Below are 26,942 nucleotides of genomic sequence, written 5' to 3'. Positions count from 1 at the left end.
TCATAACCTATATTAGTCTCCTCATCCAGGGGGACCAACACCAAAACTTTAAAAATCATATTTCAATTCAATTGTCTGATTTTCCTCATACTGATGTGTTCTGCTAATGTTGCTGCTTTAACTCACTCCACATTTCTCTTTGGGTGTTGGTTTCCTTCAAATACTCGGTGCTATAATAGTTTCATATGTTATGAACATGGGGCCTGATGCTGATTTTCCGGACGGAAATATGAAGAGGATGTTACAGAAATTAATATCTAGCAGGAAATGCAAAGAGGTTGTCACAGGAATTCATATCCAGGTGTCATATTTTTTTTGTTTTTGTTTTTGTTTTGTTCTGGACACTAAGCTGTAGCTGCAAGTTGTAGGTGACAACAGGCCTGGTGTTAAAAAACATTTGGTAGGTAATGGTCTTTAACACATTGAATATAATGTATGATGTTTTGCAATTGATTAACTACGGCACACCTGATTTCTACAAGCTGTGGGTTAAATTTAAACCCATCGCCCTTCAGAAGTAGCACAGTTCAGGTGTATGATAAAATGCCCTGAAGAAGAGAGAGAGAGATCTGATAATATTGACATATTTTTAACCCGTTGAGGACGAGTCCCGAGTATACTCGGGCAGGTGTCTATGGGAATTGCGTGTCGTAGCAAAATCAAACCGTCCTCAACGGGTTAAAAAGAAAAAAAAAGCAAGGTGAAAATGAAATAAAAAAGACACAAGAGAACTCCATAAATAACTGTACATTGCCTCATAACATATTAGACAAATAGTGAGCACACAAATTATTGTGTAGCTGAGTTAGAGTGTTAATGGTTAACCAGTGGCAACCAGCACTAAGCAGCTTTATGGCTGTAGTTGAAAATTGATACGTTAATTCTGAAACATCTCTGTAAAACTGTTGTTGTTGTTGTCTTTGCATACAGGTTAGACTCATTACTCCACAATTCAAGGATATCAAGGGCTTGAACATCTTAAAGAAAAAGGAAAAGAAAAGGTGAAATAATAGTTTGCTTAGTGATGACAAAAGAGGAAGAAATAAACTGAATTGATGTGAAGTGAACAAAGAGAATGGGAACTTTTCCAACTGACAATTTTTATGTTTGGCTACTCTTTCATCAGCTGTATTTCTCACTCTAATGGCATTGTTATGAGGAGTCATGATGTTGCGGCATCATTGACTTATTTTTTACCTTTGACCTGTCACCACAATAGCCTGATGTAATTGATATCCAAAGTTTGCTATGTTTTTTGGTTGTTTTAGTTCTTTTCCAGTGATATATGATTCATTCCACTAAAAAAAAAGAAAAAAGACCAACCCCCCCCCCCAAAAAAAAAACACCCAAAAGAACATATTTCAGAAACAGTATGTTAAAGAAAGCTGACAACCAGGGGGGCATTTCAAAATTTTCTGTCGGCCAATCAGATGCAGGGATTTCAGTAGCTTGTAACAGTTTGTGAGAGAAATATCTGACCAAAATGCTTCATGAAATGCCCCCCTGGTAAAGGAATTCAGTTCAAACAAAACAGGTTTATGTGTTCAGGTGCAGTCAAGAACATGCAGGAAATAAGAACATTCAAGACATTGTATATGCTTCATGCTTACCAACCAGCTATGAATTTCAAAAAAAAACAAACTTTCAGACGGCAAAATTTGGACAGGTTAGTCTCCAAAAATAGTGCGTTCATACAAAAATGTATCTGAAAAAGGACCCTTTGTAGTGTAATGTGTGAAAAGTTGCACGATGGTATGTAAATATTGTTTGGCTGTCGGTGTCATCCAAGCCACATTTTCATAGGTCAGAGCAAGCGGTTGTTAATTTGCTTTATTCCCATTTAGTCCGCTTCCACAAGAAGACTCCCCCCCCCCCCCCACCACCAATATTTTGAAGAAATAAAAATGGCATGCAGCAATATCATGCTGTTTCTGTAACAATGGCTTTTTGCCTTTCATTTATTCATGGAATGGATATGGTGTGGATGCTTCATTTATGGGATTTCAATTTCGCTAATAGGGTTTGAGGCTTTCCACCATTGCCATCCAATTATGTTGAGTGGGAGAGCCAATACAGCTTATTGTAGAAAAAGATGTGCAGACCCAGTGATGGATGGGTAGAGTGAGCGGGGATGGAAAAAGAAACAATTAATTTTGTGTATTCAAACGTACATATCTTTGGCAGACCCTCCCAATTACTATAAAATAGTGATGCTTGCTGTCACGATTTTTTTCTTTGCATTTCACTGCTGGTAGCTCTGCGTACAGTGATAAAGCAGTAAAATTGTCCCTGAAATTTTGTGTATTGCTCTGTGACTGTTTTTTTATTTTTATTTTTTTTTTTTGGGGGGGAGGGGGATACAATTGACCAGTATTGAGAAGAGTTTTACTTTTAGTTAGTATTATTGATTTTTGCAGTGGTGTCATTGTGTTGTTTTGTTCACCACATGAGTTGTCACTAGAGAACCCCATTTCATGAAAGATGGGCTCTGACAAGACATTTGTAGATTCCAAGTTGTTGCACTGTTCATTAGACAAAAAGTCCAGTAGTGAAATTCCCAAATTTTGGCAATCAGTTTCACTCAGGAGTGATATTATTCTGTTGTTTTGTAGGGTTACAGTTCGCTATTCTGAAGGTTCGTTATTCCAAAGGTTTTTTAGTCCAAAGGTTCGTTATTCCGAAGGATCGTTGATACAAAAATGTGATTAAGGTTTGTTGTTCCGAAGGTTCATTAATCTGAAAATGAAATAAGGTTCGTTATTCCGAAGGTTCGTGATGGACTCTATTTCATTGTGGGATCAACAGACCTTCGGAATAACAAACCCTATTTCATTTTCGGATTAATGAACCCTATTTCATTTTCAGATGAACGAGACTTCAGAACAGCGAACCCTATTTCATTTTCGGATTAATGAACCTTTGGAATAACGACCCTTTGGAATAACGTCACAAATATTCGGATTAACGAACCCTTTTTCATTTTCGGAGTAACGAACCTCTAGGTATAGGGAATTTGTGTATTTCGGGTTAACAAACCTTTGGAATAACGAATCTTCGGAGTAACGAACAGCACCCGTTTTGAAGTTGCATCTTTAGACGTTATCCGGTGAGTGCAGGAATATAATTTGAAATGGGCAAGGAAGACAATAATCTTCAAACCCTTTCACTCTGAACACTAAGACTGTATCTAGCATGTGTGCGAACACTTCACAATGCTTTCCATATGTGACTGTGCATTATGAAACTAACAAAAAGTCGCATGCCCTGATTTTACGTGAGGACTCAAAAGTAGGTGAAACGGGTCAACCTGGTCAATATCTTGGATTTTTCATATTTTCTGAAAGAGAAATTGTTCTTATACATTAGTCTAAAGTTTGCGTTCATAAAATGAATGGGAAATTGCAATTTTAGCCATTTTTCTAGAACACTTATTTTGAAGAATAGTGTGATTAGGTATGTCTTCTAGAGGCCCCTTTTCATTTCTTCAAAATCCTTTACACACGCTTCACTTTCCACCCCAGTAACTTTTGAAAGGATGATGCTACTGCTTTGAAGATTGGTATGAGTAGCTAATGGATAGAATATGTCAATAGAGCATGCTTAATTTCAGCTTAATTTGGTAACCCCTTCACTGTTGTTGCTATAATGCTATGGTGTTTCACACCCTGTTTTTCATCGCATTCATTGCACACTTAGCACGACTTGATAAGATGATACACTTGAATAGACCCTTTTCTCCGGAGCCTCTTTTCTCAGTGCACTCTTTTCCAGAGTGTGTGCTTTAATTCTTTCCAGTATTTAGATAGGTTAGGAGAGTCCATTTCAGTCGAGTTATACATCATTTAAAAGCTTAAAATGTGCTCTTTCAGAATCTGCCCTTAACTAAAAATCCATATCTGGCAACTTTTTGTTGGTTTTGTGAGGTAGGGTCACATATAACACTTTATTCTGCATGGCTTTGCTTTCATTGTTTGTTTGTTTTGTCTGTTTTGATGGAAGCAGAAGATGTCACCCCACTTTGATATAATATAAGAGACCTTTGTGGTATGCGAAGTTCAACAGTATGCTAAATGTGGCCTGTTTCATACACTAACACTGTAGTGGGTGCATTATTTGAAAAACAAGTTTACACATATGACAGTGCTTTTGACAAAGTGATCATCATGGCTGATACCATTGAACTGGAGCAATTTACTGTAAAACAAAATATTTTCGCAGCATGAAATTTTCGCGAATTGGAGCCGACAGCCTTTTTCGCGGCATGAAATATTCACGAGTTGCCTCTAACATTCAGTGCATATAGCGTAAACAAGAATTTTCACATGCATTTTAATTTCGCGAATCTTGGCTCTCGCAAAATTCGCGAAATTAAAATGCACGCAAACATTCCTCTTTTTACAGTATATTATGAAACCCAATGAAGGTATGACTACATGACTGTATAAGATTTAGTTGAGTATCAGAAATGTTCTGCTGACTTGTTCAGCAAGTAAGGGCTTTAATCATAAGCTGCAAAATTTGCTTTGCTTTGCAAAGTGAAAGTGTAATGTTATGCTTCCGCAGCACCTCGGAATTACATTGATTTCACTTTCTTTGAATTCCCCTTCAAAGCATTTCACTGTTTTGCTCACACCAGGTTTCGTATTTATATGCACTTTGAAGTCATATTTCATTTGCCTAATGGCAAAGCTTTGATATGTACTGTGTAATCAGTCTCACTGTGGCAAATGTAGCTTCATGTAATTTTCATTTCATTTCATTTTACTTTCAGCATAAAAAATGCAATTGCAATAATACGTTTGAGTATACATGATTTACATAAAATCAGTACAACATTGTCATCAAGGAAAGTAATGTGAACTGAAATACAGTAGATGTTTTTATTTTATGACAAATACAGAATCAAAATTGTTTGAAATGGAGGGATTGCTAAAATGCAGGGTTTGTAGTTACGCAGTCTCCTCATAGACAGTATCTAATTGCTGTATTAACAGAACTAGGCAAATTGCCTTTGAAAAGAAAAACCAAAATGAAATACACATGCTCTCAAAGAATACTAGCAACTCTCTTGTAAAAAAAAATGTAAAAAAAATGAAAAAAAAAAAGACTGTAAAAAATAAAAAGGTAAAAAAAAAGATATTGAAGCATGGAAGGAATAACAGGAAAAGACTGAAGAGGATGTGGGAAAGGGCAGAGGAAGAGGAGTTGAAGAGTCAAAACCAGTTATGTGAGGCATGAGAGATATTAAGAGATTGTATTAAGTGACGATAAACATTATGATAAAAGGGGACTTGGACTTAGTGCTTGGAAGATTATTAGTAAGTCCTGTAGAACCAGAAGTTTTCGTGTGTATCGAATTTCGCAAGAGCCGAGATTTGCAAAAATAAAATGCATGAGACAGTTCTCGTTTACACTATATGCATTGAATGCCAGTGGCCATTTGCAAAAGTTTCTTGCCGCGATAATGGCCATCAGCTTCAATTCGCAAAAATTTCATGCCACAAATATTTCTGGTTTTACTGTAATTCTGCTATACAGGAATTTCTAAAAGAATTCTTTGATTTGAAAATTAAAAGTATAATAATGTAAAGCTTCTCCTTTGCTGTTGTCAAGAGAATTTCAAAATTTAGGGCCGGAAAAAGAAAAAATATGGATGTGGCAAAAACAGCCGTAGTCACAGGCAAGGGAAATTCATTGGCTTCTGGGGTAGGATATGAATGAACAGTTTTGTTTGTAGCAGAAAAAAATCTTCATTGACAGAGCCTATTTAAATGTAGCTTGACTGTGACATTTTGATGAACATTATGTCTTCAGTATGTATTTTGTTATAGGTGACATAATTAGCTGGCAATATGAACTTATGTGTGCAGTCACACAGCAGAACCAACATTGATGAAATCTGTGCTATATTGTTGTGTTTTGTAGACCTGGAAATGAATCTGTGTTGACATTTCAGTCTTGTCTCCAAAGATATTCGAGGTGATTTTTCCCCCTAAATGCAGTGCAAATGCATGTTGACTTGTGTTGATTTGTGTTGATTCATGATGCCCTCAACATCACTCCTGTGGCAAACAAATTTCTCAATATGTTCCATATATTTTATAATAAGTTTTCTTGTATTTTTTTTCTTTTCAGATTACATGTACTTGGATTCGCCCACAAAAAAAGCCTTTCAAACCAGGATTTTGCTTATGACCTCATCAGTCAATCATTGCTAAAGTACTAATATGATGAACAGAAGACACTGGACTGCACCTTCCCGTACATCAAGTTGCATATTTCCCTGCGATGCCATTTATTAGTCTTATTAACCCTATAAGCCCAAGCTATTTTGACCTTTCGCAGGCCCAAGGGGGGGGGGGGGGGGGGGGGGGGCACATTATTTGATGTATCATCGTCATATTTGGCACAGGAGTAGAGTAACTCATACTCTACATGACCGTACATTTGAATTTTCTCAAGGTCACCCATGGAGGGCGCTATTTACCAAAATATAAAGAAATACATAGGAAATATGCTAAAAACATGATTTTTCTGTATAATTTCTTTATCCCCATTATATATGTCTTATTATAGACCAATCATTTTCATATTTGCCACAAATGATAAGCAAGTGGAATCTTATTATTTGTTAAGGTCGGAATTTCTCAAGGTCACCACATGGGGGCGCTATTCATATTAACATAAAGAAATACATTATGAGACCTGATATGAAATGTTTGGGGCGGGTACATGTATAGTTATGACATTTCATGTTTGCATAATAGTGGAATTTTGTGATTGCAGATTGATAATATGATAAAGTTATGATATTAGAGGCATAATTTTGGTGAAGGAATCAAAATAACACAAAATAAAAGGGCAATCTTTAGAAAATACTATTATTTTTAGTTATCTCTATTATATCTATTGTTTTATGCCTTTTTCACATAAAAACAAAGGAAATAATAAGAAAAACTTTCCAGGACCATAATTACTTCAAATTTTGCTCCTTCAACAAATTTCAGTAAAGAAACACCAATTTCATACACTGTAATACTGTTAAATGAAATGGGAACAGAAAAAAGATGCAAAATCTGACTGACATGGTTGTCAGTTTATGGTTGCCATGGCAACCACCAATGTCAAATATAAGTAGATTATATATCAAAATGTTTGCAATAAGATTTTAGGAAAAGTCACCAAATTTGGTAGAAATCGGATTAAGGACGAAGGAGTGGCAAATGAAAATCTGGTAGGGGGCACAATGTGCCCCCCCCCCCCTTGGGCTTTATAGGGTTAATAACACAGAAACATGCAAATTCTGCTCAGTCTAGCTGAAGGTGCATGCCAATGTCTTTTGTTCATCATATTAGTACTTTAGCAATGATTGACAGCTGAAGTCACAAGTAGAATCTTAGTTTGGAAGTTTTTTTGTGGGCATATCCAAGTAATCTGAAGAAAAATACCAGAAGAATTATTATGAAATATCTTGAAGGTAATGAGATATCCATTTTGCACATAAGTGGTATTAAAGGTATTATGAATCAATACAAGTCGGCATGCATTTTCATTGCAGAATTCCTTTAATCCATTCAGTTTTGTTTTTGCTACATGGCAGTGAAGGTTGTGCAAACCCATCAAAAAAACAAAGACATTTTGTCATTTCAGTCAGCTTGTTGTGAAGTATGTTGACCAAAAACTTTTCTTCTGCTGTCATTGGTGTTTAAAAGCAGGAAAAAAAAAAAAGAAGAAGCTAGGATATGTAGCAACATGTAAGTGGCGTAGACTCATAACCCTTATGAAACCAAGGAGGTATGAGAGAACTACTGTTCTCTCATACCTCCTTGATGAAACCAAGCATAGAACCTCTCTGCTACATAATATTTGTTTTGCGCATATCTGTTAGGGTGTACATGCTGACATAAAATAATCTGTCTATTGTACCCGTACATAATGTGTAATGCATTGCTTTGAATTTTGAATTCAGAAGTCAGTTCTTCAACCTGTGATCACTGATACATGCATGAGATTAGAGTGTAAAATAATCTGTAATGTAACGTAGGAATGGGATTGTGGGAGTCTGGTCCAGAGATTTGGGTTCGGTTGGAGTAAAATGTTTGATGTTCAGGTCTGTTGCTATGCTTAGAAGTCACAAAGTGCAGCAAAGTATCCTTATTTGAAGGGGATCAAGTGCTGGGGGCCCCCGACCAGTGTCGGTAGACCGTCAGATTTTATTGTTCTCTGGGACGGTGTCTCCTTCAGTTGTGATCTTGGACTTTGATCGGTATTGTTTGGCCCACTGGTGGCCTCAATCTGTCTGGAATATTTTCTTTTTTCCTTTTAATAAGGTTCAGTTAGATGTGTGGAACAAATCTTCGCATGCATCTATGTTGCGGAAACTCTGTGCAAACACCGTTGGACTTGTACAGCATTTGAAAGTTAGGAGTGAGCCAGTGGGTTCGGGTAACCAATGCACTTTCTAGTCCATTAGTCATCACACGTAGATAGTATTTTAACGAGAGGTTGCACAACTTATCAACAGTAGCATGATTATGTGTCCAGTTTTGGCTAAAATTTCTGATTAGGTGAGCAGTAAGGGTTCCATTGATTTCCTTGTCTCTGTTGGATCTCAAAGAATGTCACTGCGCAGCTAGCAGAGAACTTATCCAGATATTCATTTTTAAAATATGTATACATATATTATATATCTATACTGGTGAAATGAGATGTCAGATCTTGTTGTTGCCCAGTGAGGTATTTTATCCACATTTCCCTTTATGCACACGTAGACAAAATCACACAGTGTTTCACTGAGACCAGCTTCTACCTTTTATGTCTTTTGTGTACATATATATATATATATATATATATATATATATATATATATATATATTCATACTCTGTTTTTTTTTTTTTTTTTATGCGGCACAGTGTGGAACCACAGGCAACAGTATCATGGCAGTCAATGGACTGATATACAGTCCCACACCAGAGAGAACTTTTCATACCATATTAGTCTATTAACATGTAAATTCTATAGATCCTCTATTGTTGATAGTCAGCAATGCATGGTATGCTCTCCTTTTATGTATGGAGGCACTGTGCAGATGTGGAGCCTGACATTGCTGAGCTGTTGATAAAAGAGAGAAGGAATGCTTTATTTGTTGGATATGAGAATGATGTGTGAGGCACTGGGAAGAAATCATTTTCCTCATCAATTCTCCGATCCACTTGATGGCCTTTACATGGCGGAATGTGTGTCTACAGCCAGGAGTACAATTTCAAAAAAAAATTCTCCCTTCAATTGAGTTCGTCACCATGGTTACTATGGAGGAGGGGCATGCATCTCTTGTGCAGGTCGAGCTGCTCCAGCGTGTCGTAATGTGATTCGCAGGCTAGCTCTGGCATGAATTATGCATCGTAGGCACAGGTAATTTCACAGCGCTTTTCCCTCTCTCTCTCTCTCTCTCATCATAGCCATAATTTTGATACTCTGTCTTTGTGGCAGTTTGTATGGTGTGTGCAGCGGCATGAGTCATTCAACAGGTTGATTTCCATCAAGGCACACTACACCAAGGACGCTGTCCACCCCGCCCCCTGGCAAAGTGGTAGAGTATTGGTGTTGCTGCATCCATGAATGCCCATCTATAATAATCCTTGCTTATTTCGAGAGTACTGAAAATAGTTCCTCCTATAAGTCAGGCAGTTGCTCCTTCTTTGGCAAGGCACGCAGCACCTTGCAAAATGTGATGCAAATTTTTGTCATTCTTTGAGTGATATGAAGAAGTCATCCACCTGATTGAATGGGATGCAGCTATGAGCGAGATGCATATTGGTGGATCTCTGTGTCATCGGTGGACATGTGTTTGTTCCTCGAGTGGTAAGTGTCTGTCACTGTAGTATCCTTTGAGGTATATCTCGGAAGACTGTTTATACAGATGTGTCACGTGCGAAGATGTGATTTGGTTGAGGTCAGACTGGGTGGATTGATTTTGTAATGGACTCTGTGGTGGGAAGAAAGGATGCTATTGACTCTTAACCAGTAACAAATGCATGCCCTGTGGCAAGGCAATTTGCAGGTGACAGAATTGTGTGGCTCGTAAGAGAAGTGAACAATTTAGAGATGGAAAATTCATTCAGAACATCATCGCCTTAACTTGGACTGGATTTCATTTTGATGCATCCCAGACAAATTTTTCCCCTGCATGAAATGGAGCAAGTATGGCATATACTGATTGTGATGGGATATTGTTGATGATATTAACTTGGTGGAAAGGAATGATGAGTTATTGTCAGTCGATCTTGCTTCAAAGAAACAGACAAGACTAAAATCAGTTGGAATGCAAAACAAAATCAAAATTTTCTTTTTTTTTAATGGGAAAATGTGACAGCAAAAATTTTGAAGACTGTATTGTAAACAGCTTGCACTTGATAAATGTGTGTGATTTTGCATACACCAGCACTCTAGAAGAATTGTGGTTCTTCATTTAGTGGCTGAAGTGACCTGCATAAAGACAAGAACTAGGGTCAATTGATTATTTGTGATCAGAGAGCATAGTGTCATCAAAGCATTCAAATTCACTCCTGTGGTGCCGTAATGGACCTCCATCTTCACCCACGCTTTGCCACTGTGAGATTACTCTTTTCACCCCACAAAGTTTGCTCTTTTCATTGTAAGTCTACCTATTTTTAAGAGACTGTGTACAGAGAAAAGCAACAAAACTCTGCTGTGTCTTGCATGAGGGGTTTCTTTAAATACAAATGCTGTACACGCTCGACCCAGCATCCAACGACTGAATGGGTTTCAAAAGAAAGAAAAGAGAGAGAGAAAAAATACAGAGACTCTGGTATTTCTCATGGCATTTTCAACCATAATGTATGTTCTGATGCAGTACGTGATAACAAGCTTTTGCCTTGATAAGCTGTTGACGCTGTTCAAATTGGCTACAAGCTCTTCACAGAAATGTCTGCTGTTTCGTTCTGCGTATTCTCCTTTTTCTTTTTCTTTTTTTTTTTGTTTGCTGCACATGAAATCAATTCTGCAGACGGTTGGTATGTGTATCACAATATTTGAATTGTTGTAATAGCAGCTTGATACTGGGGTGAATTGTGACGTAAAGAAGTGTAATGATGTGAAACATGTCTGGATTTATACAATCAAGAAATGTGTGATTGAATGGTTGACTGCATATTATGCCAGATTCATTCTATACGTGTAGGTTGCACACTTGCAGATATGTTGTTTTAGTAGTTCATTTTGTAGTTATGTTTTTGCAGTATGTTATAGCCTGGTGCTGCTGAAAAGTCCAGTAAGTTATGATTGAAGATTTTCATCCATATCCAGTAATGTGCATTGTAAGCTTCAATGCAATTTTTTTTTTCTCTTCATATGCATGATCCTTGTTCAAGACAGTATCTAACATACATACGCTTTTGTGGAGTGTTGGTATTACTGATAAGGTAAAAATTATTTGTTAACCTAAAACATATTAGTATGAGATCCTCAACATCTTGAATAGGTGTGAGAGCAATGTTACAGTGCAATCCTTCACAGTAATCACAAAATGATGTGTGACAAAATAGGCCATATGTACTGGTATATTTCCATTTTATTGAAAGGTTTTGTTGTATTCCATTGATTCTGTATGGAGAGGATTATAATGATAACTCATTTTGTCCTTTGTCAGGGACTGGCAACCAACACTCTTTTTGCAAATTTTTAATTGGCCCAAGAATTATAGGAATTTGTTGAAAAGCTGAAATAAGATGACATTTTATGAAAGTTTAGTATAAAGTGAATGTAGACATGTATATTTGAATATATGTATATGTGTGTATATATAAATATATGTATGGGCAATTAAAAAAAAAATAATAAATTCCTAAACATCATACATCTGCAATAATTTGAAAATATGTGAGCGACAAGAAAAATTGAGTACCAAATGCTAAAACTTGTCAAGTTCATTCATTTGTGTGGTATTTTGACACAAAGTATATTTAGGCATTCTTGTCAAAAAATAAGTTTTGGGGCAATAATTTTGATACTTTTTTTTGTGGTAAAAACAATCAGTCTTTGACTCTCATTATTCCATATTCATCAACACTTCAGAATTTATTTCAAAGTAGTTTATGGTTAAGAATGAACAAAAATAGTTTATATTAACATTGTCTTAGATGGAAACTAGGTAGAAGTATGAATACAGGGACTTTTAGAAGTAGACAAAGTTGTAATGTCTGTAATGTTACATTCGTGAACCTGTAGAGTAAATGCTGAATTTGTTGTACCCAATTATCAATCTACAACTTAAACAGGATCTAAGCACTCATTACAAAAGAACATTTCTTTTACTTAATGCTCAAATTCATCAAATTTTTCAATGCATCCACATGGAGGTAAATAATCATGTCCAAAAATGCAATGTTAGTAATTTGGCAAGCATTTTGTGCAAAACACTGTATCTACCAAGTGATATTAGCTAATTTATAGTAGTAGTAGTTAACACTTCAGGATGACCACTTTAGAACAAACCATGAATGGGTTTAAAGTGATCATACTGAGTTGTTGAAATAAGCCACAAATCACATGAAGTTCATGTGAAAAGAATTATCAGACTTAAGTAATAATCAGCGATGTTCGAAATTTATCTTGCCCAAGTGAGCAATTGTGAACAATGGGTTTGATAGCATCATCAATATTGATAGGTGCAATGTTCTGAATGTTGTTCTCTGGCAATGGGCTAAAACAGGATTGACACAGCCACTATTCCTGGAATTTGTCATGTGACAATTCCTGATTGATCATAAATGAAAACAGACACCACAGTACTTTTCACTCTGAAGACTGGTTGCCATCCCAGTGAATAAGCACACAAAAGCACTGAAAATAAATCAGTCATGGAAGTTGTGCGAGTAAATTAACTGCATTCACTTTAGTGGCTGTCCTTCCCTCCTTTGTGAATGCCTGTAATTACTATTATTCTACCCTGTGCGACTTGTACCTGTACATACTGTAGATATCAACATCAATTCTAATAACCAACATTAGTGTTTGCAGCTTGTCCAGAGTACTGTATAAGCTGTTGTTTTCGTGAAGGTTTAATTTTTGTGAATTTCGAGAGTCACAGTTGGACCGCAAATTTTACAACATGCGAAAATGTCGCCATGTGATAAGGTAATAGTGCCCATATGAAGGCCTCTGTGTCAATATGCGAAAACATCACACAAAAAATGTCTGCGACCTCATTCACCAAAAATATCTGTATGTTAAAATAACAGCATATACAGTAATTTTCCTGTATATACAAATTGACAATTTGGTGTGTTTTTTTTTCCCACTTATATTAACAGATTCACACCGAAGACCTGCAGAAGGCCATGCCTGATTTTAGCTCATCATGAGTACTGACGTGGTTCATCTGACTCCATGGAGAAAGTGTTAAAACTTGCTCCAAGACCACCACATCAGAGAGGGAAGAACTCTAAGCAGAATATTGACATGGAGTGACCCAGAGATGATGAAATTGTAGCAAAGAGGAGAGCTGTTAGTATTTTGTAAAACAGCTTGAAATTCCTCCATTGGAGATGCCAGGAGAGCATGGATGTTGACGGACAAGGACCGGAGAGAAATGGCCATGTGGATAATGAGCATTCACGAGGAAGTGACAGTGTCATGATAACGCGCTTCACAGAAAATCGCAATTTGCAGTGCTTCCTTCCGAAGGTGCGGCTGACCTGTATCAGAAACATTTTGGAATCTAGTAACGGGCATGCTACAGAACCTTGCAGAGATATGTCAGAAACTTCCTGTGCGATGCCAAGGTGTACCAAGGTTTCTAGCTGTAAGGAATGCTTTGATTTAGGAGATTCTTGCCAGCAAATGGGAAATGCCAGGAATGTTGCTGATCAAAACATTGACAAAAGTGCAGGACTTTTCAGTGATGATATTACCGTCAGTCATGGAGAGATGGGAGAGCAAAGTAATGAGGGCATTCCTCCTTCTGGAAAGACCCACATACAAAAAAGTGGAAAGAGAAAATGTGCTAGCCATATCGAACACCTCACTAGCATTGCATACAAGTGGTCAAAACTCAGACAGTCAACTATCAGTAAGCCTTCTTCCGGTAAACATGAAACTGCAGATGTACTCCAGCCGAAGAGGAAACGTGGAAGACCTCGCAAAATTCAGCCAGGATCTGAGCAGCATAATGGAAAGAGGTCATTGCACGGCACTTCTTATTCGGATATTGACATCACAGCAAAGGGAACTTGCCAAAAACAGCCAAGGAGCATATACTCATTTGTCAGATATCCTGGTGTCGCACAGGTGCAACATGATGGTAATTCTGGCAAATATGTTGTCAGTGGTGGTGTTCAATCAAAAGTTTCTGTTCACAATCAAGGGGGATTCTTGTTACCAAAGAAGTCCCCTGATTCGGCAAAAGTGATTGTTCTCCAAAAGAGAAAGAGGGGTCGGCCACCAAAGCGAAAAAGAAATCAACTGCAGGATGGGCAGCAGTGCCAGAGGAGAGATACCTTTCCTTTGCCCGATGATTCAACAGAAAGCAAACTCACATATTTGCATCAAAAGGTGGGACAAGAGTCAAGGATTTCCTCAGAGGAAATGGTTCTCTCAGAATTAGCTGCCCATCGCTTGGAAAACAAATTAAGTGTGCAGGAAATGCACAGCAGTGAAGAAAGTGATATCCATTCAAAATCATTGCATGACAATCACAAAATGAGAAAACTCTGTGCTGACACTGATGAAGCAAATGATGTTGCAGTCATCAGAGAATGGGAAGGTGCACATGACATTAATAATGTGGATGAAAATGATGAAACTCAGCTTATGTGTTTGACTCCTCCAAGTTCAAATGAGCAATGTTTGCCTGTATCAGATGACAAGTGTCAATATTCCCAGCTGCCAGACACCATCCCTAGTGACAGTTCTCCATGTGTATCAATCAATGTTGACTCTACTACTTCCATCACTAATCAAGGTGCTGTAGAAACAGATGCAGACAGGGTGCCAATTATTAATGCTGAGTCAATGTCATCAGCAGAACTGCTAAGTCAGAATGTTTCAGCCAGAGATGAAAGTGCAAGCTCTGTTTGTTATCATTCATCAGATATTAATCATAATGATCGTACACCCTCTGTTCATGTGGAAAGCAATGATTCTGAAACATTTTCTTGTGTGAAGGATGCACAACAGGAAGCAATTAAAGGATCCAAGGGATTATCAAATCTAAGAATAGCAAGGACTTTTACACTTTGTGGTGCTGCATCGTCGGACACAGTTTCCTTTTCTGACAGGAGTGCATCAACTGAAATTGATAAGCCACCAAGCTGTAATGCCTTCTGCAACAGTAATATGGCTAATACTACAAACGACACATCTCTTAAGCAAGTGAAAGAAAGAGGTAATATATTTGAGGCTCTCAAGGAGAGCTTGAACAGGACTAAGTACCCTAACAAAGGAGAGATGCTTTCCAAAGAGGTTATGCTGCCGAGCAAGACTGACAACTTCTCAAAAGGATATAAGTGTGAAACAGAAGGTATTGGCACAGGAGAGCGAGATACTGATTTAGACATACCACAGCTGGAAGCATATGGTGGCAGTGAATGCATGCATGATCTGTGCAGTCCAGGTTCAGATAGCCTGCCAGTACTAGAGAAGGAGAACATTCTCTGTAGTGATAGAAATGAAGGTGAAATAGAATTCAAAGCAATATCAGATACACACAGTGAAGTAGCTCCAGTGCAGAAAGATGGCCTTGGGATGGTCAATGAGGAAATTTGTCCCGACATTTGTGATGTCGGCGATACTACCCAGTTGACAGCAAATGATGACACAGAAAATCCTCTGTTTGCATCCACTTGTGCGGAAACAGTCACATGTGAAGAAGATGAGGATGAATTTGAGTTTGAAACACCTGATGACAGGAAATCATGTAAAGATGATGACCAACCAGAGTGTGAAGACCCAGAAATTTCCATCAGCAACCATACAGTCAACAGTCCAGTATTACAAAGTCACATTTCCAGCAATTACGAAGCGACTCAAAGTGAAAGCGAGGAGGTGCATGCCAGTGTTTTGCATCTCACACCAGTACAGCCTCCTGTCAGGACTGACAGTTTGCAAACAAGCTTTGCTGAATCGAACAAAGACCAAGCACACGATCTCCTGCCAATGATTTCTACTCCACCATCTCCTTCAGCACTACAGTGTACCCATGAGACTGTTTCTCAGGACTCTCTATCTTCTGCAAAGACTGAGGGTCAGCTTGTTGGAGATGAGTTTGATATGGAAGAGCTCAGTGAAACCAGATCAATACATAGTGCTGAAGATGCCAGTGCAACTGACCTTGATGACACCTGTGGAATCAACAACTGCATAAACCGAAACGGCAAACATTGTATGGAAGATCGTGTGGAAAAAGAACCACCCTGCCACCACAGAAATGAGCAACATTATGAAGTACATCTTAGAGGTGACTTCATTTCTTGTGTTGGTGAGACAGTGCATGAGGAGCTTATATTAGATGAAAATAAAGATGTGCATAAAGGAGGAATTAGTAACTCAACAGAAGAGCAGATTGCTCATTCAGTAGGTGTTCCTGCCAATAATGATGACCTCCATAATACAAATATGAGAGGAGAGGAGCAATGCAAGACTGATATGGAGGATCATGTAGCACTCACAGGTATATCACACGAAATGTGTAGCATGCCAGACAAGACACTTTGTGAGGCTCATAATAATGACCCTGATGATACAGAAACGAAAGGAGAGAAGCAGTGTGAGACTGGTATCGATAACCATGTGCTACTCACAAGCATATCACAGGAAATGCATAGCATGCCAGATGACACAGTTTGTGAGGCTAAAGAAAAACCTATACACTCTCTGGGCTTACCAACTGCCAGTGACAGCTCTTTTGTACCTGACATGGTTGTGAATGTGGGAGAAACAACTAGAGCAAGTCCAGAGGTTGAAGACAAAATCATCAGAACACATGCAGACAGCAGTGAAATTGCAAGATCTGCAGACACACAGCAGCGCAAGTGTGATTCTCCAAACAGCAATGGACGTGTCCTGGCAGAGGATACAGACAGCATTTTGACGATTAAAATCCCCCTGGCAAGTATAACAGTGTATGGTCAACATGATCAACCTCATAATAGTCTAATGAAAACTCAAGTGGATACTGAGATTCAGAATGTTGCCAGAATGCATGAAGCTACTTTAAACATTCAAGAGGAGACTGTAGAAAGTGGACAGGACATTGAAGGATCACTTGAGGGCAATCCCCCATCAGATCTCCCAAATCAACCTTTGCAAGAAGAAAGTGATATCGAGATCAGCAAAGATATTGGTTGTTGTGAAATAAGTGAGGAGATATTCAAACTAACTAGCTGCATATTCAATAAAACACATCCAGAATGTTCTGTGGAGGCAGATCTCCCCCAAAGTTCTTGGAATTCACAGTCTGAATCAGAAGTGAAAAGTGCTCACATAGCTGAAGTGTGTGAAAGTCAGAGAGAAGCAAGTTTAGAAAACATTGTGAAAACTGAACATGTTGAACCCTCTTGGATGTTGGAAAAAGGTCAGGAAGCAGTGTCTGTGGTAACACTATTAGAACCCCTGTGTAAGGATTCCTCTGATGCAGCAGCAGAAGTAAATGTCGCAGAATATCCTGATGATGATGTCTTATCAACAGCAAGCTCAGAAAATGCTACAGTGCCCTATCCTTGTGGTGATATTGAGGAGTTGGACTTTGAAGATGAACAGTCTCAAGGAATTGATTTAAGTTCAGTCACACAACTGCCTTCTTCATCCATGTGTTGTCAAGAGATGGCAAACTCTCCAGTGAGCGTAGAGGAAATCGATTCCCTTTCCCCAACATTTCCCACAGAGTCAGCCATGAAAACACACAACACCAAAAGCAGAAACAAGAAACATTATCCGTATACCAAACAGCAGAACTTTGAGATGCCAAAGGAGGAGTACAAAAGGGATATCCCTTCAGGCACTGCACATGAACTTCCTGAAAAAGTAGGTAAAGGTGTGGCATGTTTTTTGGCTCAGACTGCTTCTGAAACAGGGCTTCATGAAAATTCTACAAAAAGTCCCAAACCTTTTAAGGATATTCACAAGGAACAGTCCAGGGAAGTTTCATTAGGATCCAAGCCCTCAAACGTCAGGGAGCCCAAAGAAGAAGAGGTAGAGGCTGAAATGTTCTCTCGAAACAGGTTAAGTTCCAAAGGGGCAAATTCCAATAGCCATCAGACAAACTTGGCAAAGACTGAAGAGAGTTTCTCAGAAGCTGTGTCACTTCTCAGAAACACAACTCCAGAGATGCATAAATTAAGTGTGATCAAATCTGAAGAAAAATCACTAGGAAATGCATCAGAATCCATAATGGCGTGTACTGGAGAATCTGAGGTAACTATTAAGAAAGACCCAGAAGCAAAGAGAGATCAACAGGACATTGTTTCTTCACCAAAAGACATTTCAGCAAACCTTTCTCCAACTCTTCACCCAGAAGTAATTCCAAAAAAGGAAGAAAGTTTGTGTGAAGAAAACTGTTTGGAAGTCCAGAGTAAAAACAGTGTTGATGTGACAACCGTCATGTGTGAGAGTAAAAAAGATGAAAACACTGAATGCAGAGGACCAGATGTTGAAGAAATGGATTTTGCTAATTCTGTGGCAGTGAAGGAAGAGGTTGATGCTGAAGATAAGTCAAAACTTTCATGTCCTGTGAGAAATGAAGACACCACATGCTCACCAAACAGCATCACTGCATGCAGCTTGTCATCTGGTTGTACTGCAACCATTTCTGATCCTGAAGAAAGTGCACAAGCAATTCACTCATCAGAAAGACAAGTGCACACTGATTGTACTGGAAACAAAGCCCTTGGTGCACAGTGCTCACTGGATGTTACCCTAATAAGCAAATGCATGGATACTCCTGCAGTAAACATGTCACTTCAGTCTAATGGTCAGCATGAAGTACAGAGACATTCAAATGGCCAGCATGAAATACAGAGTCAGGTAAATGGTCAGCATGAAGTACAGAGTCATTCAAATGGTCAGCATGAAATACAGAGTCATTCAGATGGCCAGCATGAAATACAGAGTCAGTCAAATGGTCGGCATGAAGTACAGAATCATTTCAACAGGGACAGAGTACAAACAAAAAAGAAGGCTACAACTTTCTTTGGGGAACCTAGAAAGCCCACAGTGAGGCAAAAGGGATCGCCTTTAGCAAGGAATCTCTCAATGCCATACCACATGCTGCCCGTTTCCCAACAGTACTCACACTATCCTATGTCTCAGATCCCTGCGCAAGTGATAAATCAGTCGAGACTCAATAATTCTGCTCCATCGCTGGAATGCCAAGAACTGAGACAGCTTCTTACTGCAAATGGGAGCATTTCTGCTTCACACGACCACCTGATTATGAATGAACAACTGCTTGCCATGGCTGCAGATCCTGTTTCCCAGCAGATGTCGGGAAAACGTGAACAGACAGCTGTTGGGAATCATGTAAGTGAACGATTGATAGCAGAGAAGCAGTTAGCTGCCTTGAGGAGACAATCTGTAGAGAGAAAACACGCCAATGCTCGGATTAGACTTCAAGGAAGTGGAATTGCAGAGTCTTGCTTGAATGATAAACGGTTTTTGCCTCATCCACATTTCAGTGAATATGCTGGAAAAGGTGCTTCAGTGCAACAGACAGACAGTTTGGTTCATCTTCATAGGCACCAAGCAGATGCAACTCTGAACTCTGATCTTGGGAGAGGAAACCTGAACACAATTTCTTCAAGAGATGTCACCACACGTCATCCAGGCATGAATTTCCCATCAGCCTACGTTAGAACATCGCAGGGAACATATCTGATTCGTACGGCAGACAGCATTCCTCGACAGAACTCTCAGGAAGAACCTGTGCCTTGCATGCCAGTATTCCATCCCAGTCATGATGTTAACCATTCGATGCAGCATGGTGCTGATGGGTCGCCAGTGCCTTTGGTAAATCTCAATACACTTTACAACCATGATGCAGTAATCTCTGGCAGAACATCCCTAAATGCAGGACGGAAGAGGCAGTTGACACGACACTACCCAAGCCAACATAAAAACCTTTTAAGAACTGAAATCCTCAAACAGCAGGCCATCAATGAACAAGGAAGATTCTCTTTGATTGAAAACAGAGGAGGGCTTACTGAGAAATCAAGACCAGGAAAGTCAGAGTTAGAGCGAGACATCATGTTGCAAGAGCTTAGAAGGCTACACAGTGAACAAGATGAAAAGGCACGACAGGCCCTTTTTGAGAAGCTTTCACAAGTCCATGCGTATGACATTTTCAGAGCTAAAGATGCAATCCAGAGTGACCCAGTGGTACATAGTGCACATCTCTTCCCGAAAAACACTGCAATGGTTGATTCATCAAATCACAGTGTGCAGAGGCCTTCACAGGAAGCCCCTGCAGTTGGGTTAATGCAAACAGAGCTTTTCTTCCCCAATCATGACCGTATTAAGGATTCCAAAACACCTTGTTCCTCACCTTGTTACAGAGAAATGCCAACAGAATGGCTTCACCAAACAATGTCCCCTGTCATAACACCTCAGCCATCCAGAACTCCCACAACATGGACTAGTGTAACACCACCTGTTACGCCTCTTCGATCAGAAAACTTGGCAGCAGCATCTCCAGTCTCACCAGCTAGTCTGAATGGAATGGGAAGCATGAACAATTCCAAAATAGAAGATGACGTACCCCTCGATTTGACACTCAAAAGCAACACAAGGAGGTCTCGTGATACACCCCAGGATATATCTCTTCCTCTTGATTTGTCTATGACATTGAAGAACAGTGCACTACTTGGACATGGTTGGGATGAGCAGGAGGTCTTACCGGAGGTTGCCATTGATAATCGGGAGAAAAATCTTGATCTTGATAGTGGAAGAACTAGTTCCTCTGATATTCTTGTCTCAGAACCAGAACAATCAAGCGTGTGCCACACCGCAAGTGATGCCTGTCATGATGCACTTGCCAGTGTCACAGGAAGAAGAGAATCAACTGAATCTGATGTGTCCTTGTTACCTCCTATGGCCCAATCACAATGTGATTTGTTCAGGAGACGTGTCCAGATTGGCCATCAAATTGCACTACCGTGTAGCAGATCTCATGTCCAATTAGATACAGTACAGGAACCCTTGCCATACATAGATCTTTCAAGAAAAGGCTTTACATGTGAAGGACCTGGCTTAGCTATCACCAGATCTCTGAATTCTGGTATTCCTTTGACACAGTCAACAACTTTGCAGAGCCTACTGCATTCTAAAGCATATTTAGAACATGCTAAAGGCAATTTGCATATTGATCCCAAAGAACCAACAGAACTTACAGAGAGTACGCAAGCATCTGCAACAGATAATCAGTTGAGCAGTGATAATAGACCCCATGATGAAGGAATGAGGGATAGGCATACGTCATCATCCAATAGCCCACAGTCAATGCAATTTCAGTCAGCTTTAGAAAAGAAATTTGCCTCATTAGAATCTTCTCCCAAGATACCTGATGATATTCTCCATCCATCTCATCAGCCCATACAGGATGACACTGGTCTTGTTTCTGTGACAGCAGGAAATGCATTTGTACAAAGCACTGGAGAAGATCTCACAGTCAGGAGTGACCCTGCCAAGATTGTTCAGACCTCTTCGGGTGCTGCAATGCATTGCCCCAAAAAGCGATACAAGTTGGCCCTGGCAGCGTCATTGAGTGGTACACCTCAGTCTGACACCACAGAGAAGCAGTTGGATGGCAAGGACTTCAGTGTACTTCCAACCCAGATGGAGGTTGCTTTGCATTCTGATTCTTCTCTTGAGTCTAGAAGCCAACCAGCTAGGAAAGAGGGCAAAAATGAACATGTTGGTGCTTCTGTGATACGCCGTTGTAGAGGCAGACCAAGGGGAAGCTCAAAACAGAGAAACAAGCTTGTGAATGAATATTATAATGCCCCAAAATGTGAAACAGTCATTCAACAGTGCCACTTTTGTGAGTTTACAGCATCATCAAAGCAGGAATTGCGATGTCACCAGAATCAGGCCCACTTTGCAAAGTATATCATCAAACCAGCGAACAGGAAGAAAGATTGTATGACGGTGGATGTGTAAGGTGCACATCTTTCAAGAATATATAAAGGCTTTCAGTGGGAATACTTCACAAAGGAGCAAAGAAAATTTTAGTCATTTTCCAGCAGTTGTCCCAGTACATTATTTGAAATGATCACCTTGCCAGGGTCATCAGTTGAGACTGATGATAGACATGCAAAACTTCCGAAAAGAAAAGAACAATTAAATTTTGAATGGCTGCTTGAACATTTCTACCCTGTATCCAGAAGATCTCAACAAGTGAAACACCAGTACAGGATGGATGTATGTATTCACCTTGTACGTAGCAAGCCTGACACACCAGCTTAAACGTCCTTCAGTTACACTGGAGAAAATCATCTACAAGATCAACATTATATGAACATCTCTAGACTCGATGAAGAAAGGAGCAAAACAAGTGTGTAGTCTCCAGGGCCGACATTTCGTATGAGTTAAAATCAGTGATATGGACCAGCACAGAAAGGACCACAACAGCTAGTGCTGTAATGTCTACTTCTGCTTCAAGGTCCGCAACCCTCCAAAGGCCCATCCACAAAGACATATGTCAGAACTGCCTCACCTATACAAGGTATGTATAAAGTCACATGCAGAACACCCGTTACATTACAAAGGAATTACAGGCTGGGGTCAAGGTGTCATTCGGCAAAATCATGTAATGTGTCGCTTATATGGCTGGCCTTTGTAGGCGTACAGTTAACTCCCATCATAACAAAATCCTCGGGACCGACAGTTTCCATTCGTTTTATCAAAATTTCATTTTAGCCTAACAAAAAATTGCATCAAGATATCATAGAAAATAATTTAAGTACATGTACCCGAATTGTTACTTCTATGTAAAAAGAGTTTAATTATAACCGTGTTCGAGAGAATGGGAGCGCATTGTAGTTGATGCAACCTATACACTTTTGTCAAAGTACTGGATGCCGTTATGACAATCAAATAAATAGCAACTGAACAACAAGAAGAAAATACCAGTCGCTTTCCGTCTTGAATACATTATGTGTATGTATTATACACCAAATTAGAATGTGTTGCTGTAAGTGTCATTAAAGTGCAATTCCCCAACTTATTGTAAGTTAGCTGTAAGCAATAGAGTTGAATGAAGCCAGAAGAATGGTATAAAGTTCTGCTGAAGTGGATCTAGAACGAGACACATGTTTTCATCCAGCAGTTATATCAGCGACAACCACAAACCTTTCTATGCAGTTGGAGGAGATGATACGGCATCATCACCTGACTATAGTGTCCCGTTCACTGCATACATCTTCGCTAAATGAGATCAATGAGAAATAAGTAAAATTATTGTTAGAATAAGTTGCATTATCCAAGTCATGATACTTGTTGAAATTCATAATAATCTAGCACGACGTAATTTCAGGCTGTATTTGCTGAAATATCAACTTATGCGCACATTGCTCTAGCCTTTTGCAAAGGCAGCTCGTAATGGACTCGCACGCACATGCACAGCGATCGGCTCAGTAGAGCGAGCTCGCTACGCTTGCAGCTCGCAGCTCGTGCGCTGTGTGGGCGAGTCCACTGCTCTCTGTGTGCGTGTCCTAAAATTATAGCGAGCTGCATTTGCAAAGACTAACGTTGCTTTAATAATGCTTTTGTGTACAAGCCAATGAAAGAATTGTTAAGTGATATTTAATAGCATTGCCTCTTCCAACTTGCATGTGTGCGTGCGATCAGTGTATCATCATTTGATGGAAACGTAAAGCTTTAAACTTCCAACTTTTTTATCATTTCATTTCCTGTTCGATTAAACTTGTATTCTGTTCATCTGACTTTTTTTTTAAAATCTATTTGGACATGGCGTGGAGTCGCACATTTAACTCCTTTTGAATGAAGGTCCAGTTGCAAATGTAGATGATAACATGAGAGTAGGGTATACGAAATGGAAATGAAGATGGTCATTGGCAACGTGAAGGTCATGACAGAATCAAATTTGCCTCAGATGGGTGAAGAGTAAAGATATGCCTGTCTTTAGTGTTAGCCAGAGCATAATATTCGTTCGTCATCTCTCATTTATATTCCTCGCTATTCAATAAAGAAAGCCGATGGCTCTTTTCTAATATTGATTGAGTATTGATTGCAAAGTAATTCCAACACAGCCTCAGTGATGTGTGGCGGCGTTGTATCTGTGCTGTATATATTTGCCCTCTCCTAATGTTCAGTGTCATTCATGCTCGAACCTAATTCATTGCTTTACTCACAGCTACAGACGGACCTACTTTTTGTTTAAATTGACGTCTTTGCTTAAAAACCTTTTTGCAAATGAACATACAGAATATTAGAAAGATATTCAAATTAAAATTCAGTACTTAGCATAATCAAAAATAAAATGTGTGAGTAACTAACTAATAAAAAAAAAAGAAGCCTTGGCATTAATGTTCAAAATTGATAGTCAGTATTTCTGTTGGCGGTTACTTTAAATGCTTTGAAATTATTAAATGCTTTGAAATGACCGGGGAGGAATAAACTTTGCAAACTTTAAACGCTATAAGATACTGTGACTTTCCTTTCCAGTTTGATATATTAGCCGGTTTGTACGTATTTAATCTGGGGAGGATTATCTTGCCTGCTCTATATAAACTTTAAACCACGATTTTTAACTCGTATATTGAGCTTTCTTTTAGTGATTTATCTTTTCTGTGCTAACAAAAGAGATATTTTATTCTGCAGCATCGACATGATGTACACCTGTGCACTCTGTCACACGTTCAACCAATTCCCAAGAAGAACTGCCATGTAGTGCAAACAACAGTGTGGAGTGGTGTTGAAACAGAACGTGTAAGTATAAGGTAGACTAAGTGTTCTCTGCTTTTGTGTTCTAGTTAAGTCTGCTTGAAAAAAAAATACTTCATGGAAACGCACGCCCCTCTTAGATAATGTAATTCCTGGAATTCAAGACACAATTTAATAGTTTCTATGTCATGCTATATAATATGCCAAATGATGATTTTTATTTAATCAAAAGAATATGGAAGCCACATACGGATGTATATTCATTTTTCGGCTTTCAGTCTTCATATAATTTCTTAACTTCGTCAACCCTATATATATTTCTAAGGGTAGTTGCTGCATAAACAAAAAAGAAACGTCTCCAAAATATTTCATCTCGTTTGAAATTATGACGCTGTACGTTGTCGTTATAGGATGTTAAGGAACTGTGGCATGCTGTTATTATTTATTTAGTGCATACTCACCATTTACTGCAAAATAAGTCGTATGTTGTTTGTTGTTGTTTTTGGTGTTTTTTATGCGTCTTCATTTATTCATTACAATCGATTTAACACACCGACTACAAAATCTGCAATCATTGATATGAAAGGTCATTACCGATGCGTTTCCTTCTCTTATATCTGTAAAATGCAAAAAGATGTTGCAATAGTATTTACAATCAGAGTTTATATATATATATATATATATATATATATATATACAATTTTGTATACAGATTCAGCGATGTTTATCATGACCTGACTTTCTATTTCTTTCAAATATTGGTATGAAAATCTTCAATCGGGATGAGTTTTTTTTCCCCTTCTTTCTTTTCTTTTTCACGAGTAATCTTCTGAAGTTGTCCTTTTGCAGACGCCCGAGAAGAGGACGAGCGACAGAGCCGGCCTCCGACAACACCGCCACATTCTGCAGAGAATCGACACGAAGGTTGCTTCACTCGATGTGTCATCGTTAACATCTTGTCTGTACTTACACTGCTTTGTGTACCGTGGAATGAAGGCGGCCATTTGCGGTGAATGTTGCTTCACTCGATGTGTCATCGTTAACATCTTGTCTGTACTTACACTGCTTTGTGTACCATGGAATGAAGGCGGCCATTTGCGTAGATCAACGATCGTCTTGTCGACCTTTGTGGATATGATCGTGACAGAATGATGTCGAGATAAGATTTTGACACTACATTTCATTCGATTTGTGAAACAGGTGAGAAATTAATGTCTTGCCGATGATGAATACAGTTAGAAGCATTCGACATCCATAGGGCTGATTGTTATGTATGATATCCATGTCCATTTCCTTACAGGAAGTGCGTTCCATCGCGTCAAGTTGTGTTTCTTTAATTTTAGCCTTTATTTTGTCAGGTCGTTGATGCCAATGATGTTAGGAACCCAATGTCTACAAGAGCAAAGGACAATCTATATAAAGATGACATGGACAGTATCATGTGATTATGGACATACAGTGCATTCCCGCTATAACGAAGTCCTCGGGACCGGCAGTATTCTTTCGTTGCATTGAAATTTCGTTAAAATCGAACAAATACAGTTTATGATGAAACCCATAAACCATGCGTTTATTTTATTTTGATTATTGAATGCTCGCCTTACGCTAAACAGCAGTATTAAATGCGATGCTATCTCATTAATTTCGTCTAAATCTTACATTAAGACGTGGCATAAACACATGTATGAAAAATGATGGTTTAGGATCCAGTTACAGTTCGCTGTTTCAAAGGTTCGTTATTCCGAAGGTTCATTATTCCGAAAGTTCCTAATTCTGAAAGTGAAAGAAGGTTTGTTATACCGAAGGTTCGTTAATCTGAATGTTGAATAATGTTCGTTATTCCGAAGGTTCGTTATATTATCCGAAAACGATGTAGTGTTTAAGGTTTGTTATTCCGAGGGCTTGTTAGTATACTCTGTGTTTGTTTTTTTCTTCCTTTTTTTGGATTGACGAACCTTTTTCATTTTCCTTTCAACGCACCTTAGGAATAACGAAAATTTCTATAATTTTTCGAATTAAGTAAACTTAG

At 38.8% G+C, this 26,942-nt stretch overlaps 1 protein-coding gene across 2 annotated transcripts in view; it reads left to right on the top strand.

Moving 5' to 3' along the window:
- Positions 1-25,916, top strand: part of LOC140232697 (uncharacterized) — a 36,145-nt gene extending 10,229 nt beyond the window's left edge. Inside the window, exons 3-5 of one of the 2 annotated variants that reach the window (XM_072312816.1) lie at positions 13,333-22,733; positions 24,851-24,958; positions 25,775-25,916. In XM_072312816.1, coding sequence (XP_072168917.1) covers positions 13,580-22,168 — 8,589 coding nt within the window. In that variant the 5' untranslated portion in view covers positions 13,333-13,579 and the 3' untranslated portion in view covers positions 22,169-22,733; positions 24,851-24,958; positions 25,775-25,916. Of the gene's footprint in view, positions 1-13,332; positions 22,734-24,850; positions 24,959-25,762 lie in introns of both variants that reach the window. The other variant, XM_072312815.1, reaches the window with a different exon arrangement.
- The last annotated feature ends 1,026 nt before the right edge of the window (positions 25,917-26,942 follow it).

The sequence above is a fragment of the Diadema setosum genome, chromosome 9 (assembly GCF_964275005.1).
Source record: "Diadema setosum chromosome 9, eeDiaSeto1, whole genome shotgun sequence".
Classification (NCBI taxonomy): Eukaryota; Metazoa; Echinodermata; class Echinoidea; order Diadematoida; family Diadematidae; genus Diadema; species Diadema setosum.
This window is presented reverse-complemented; position numbering and strand designations above follow the sequence as displayed.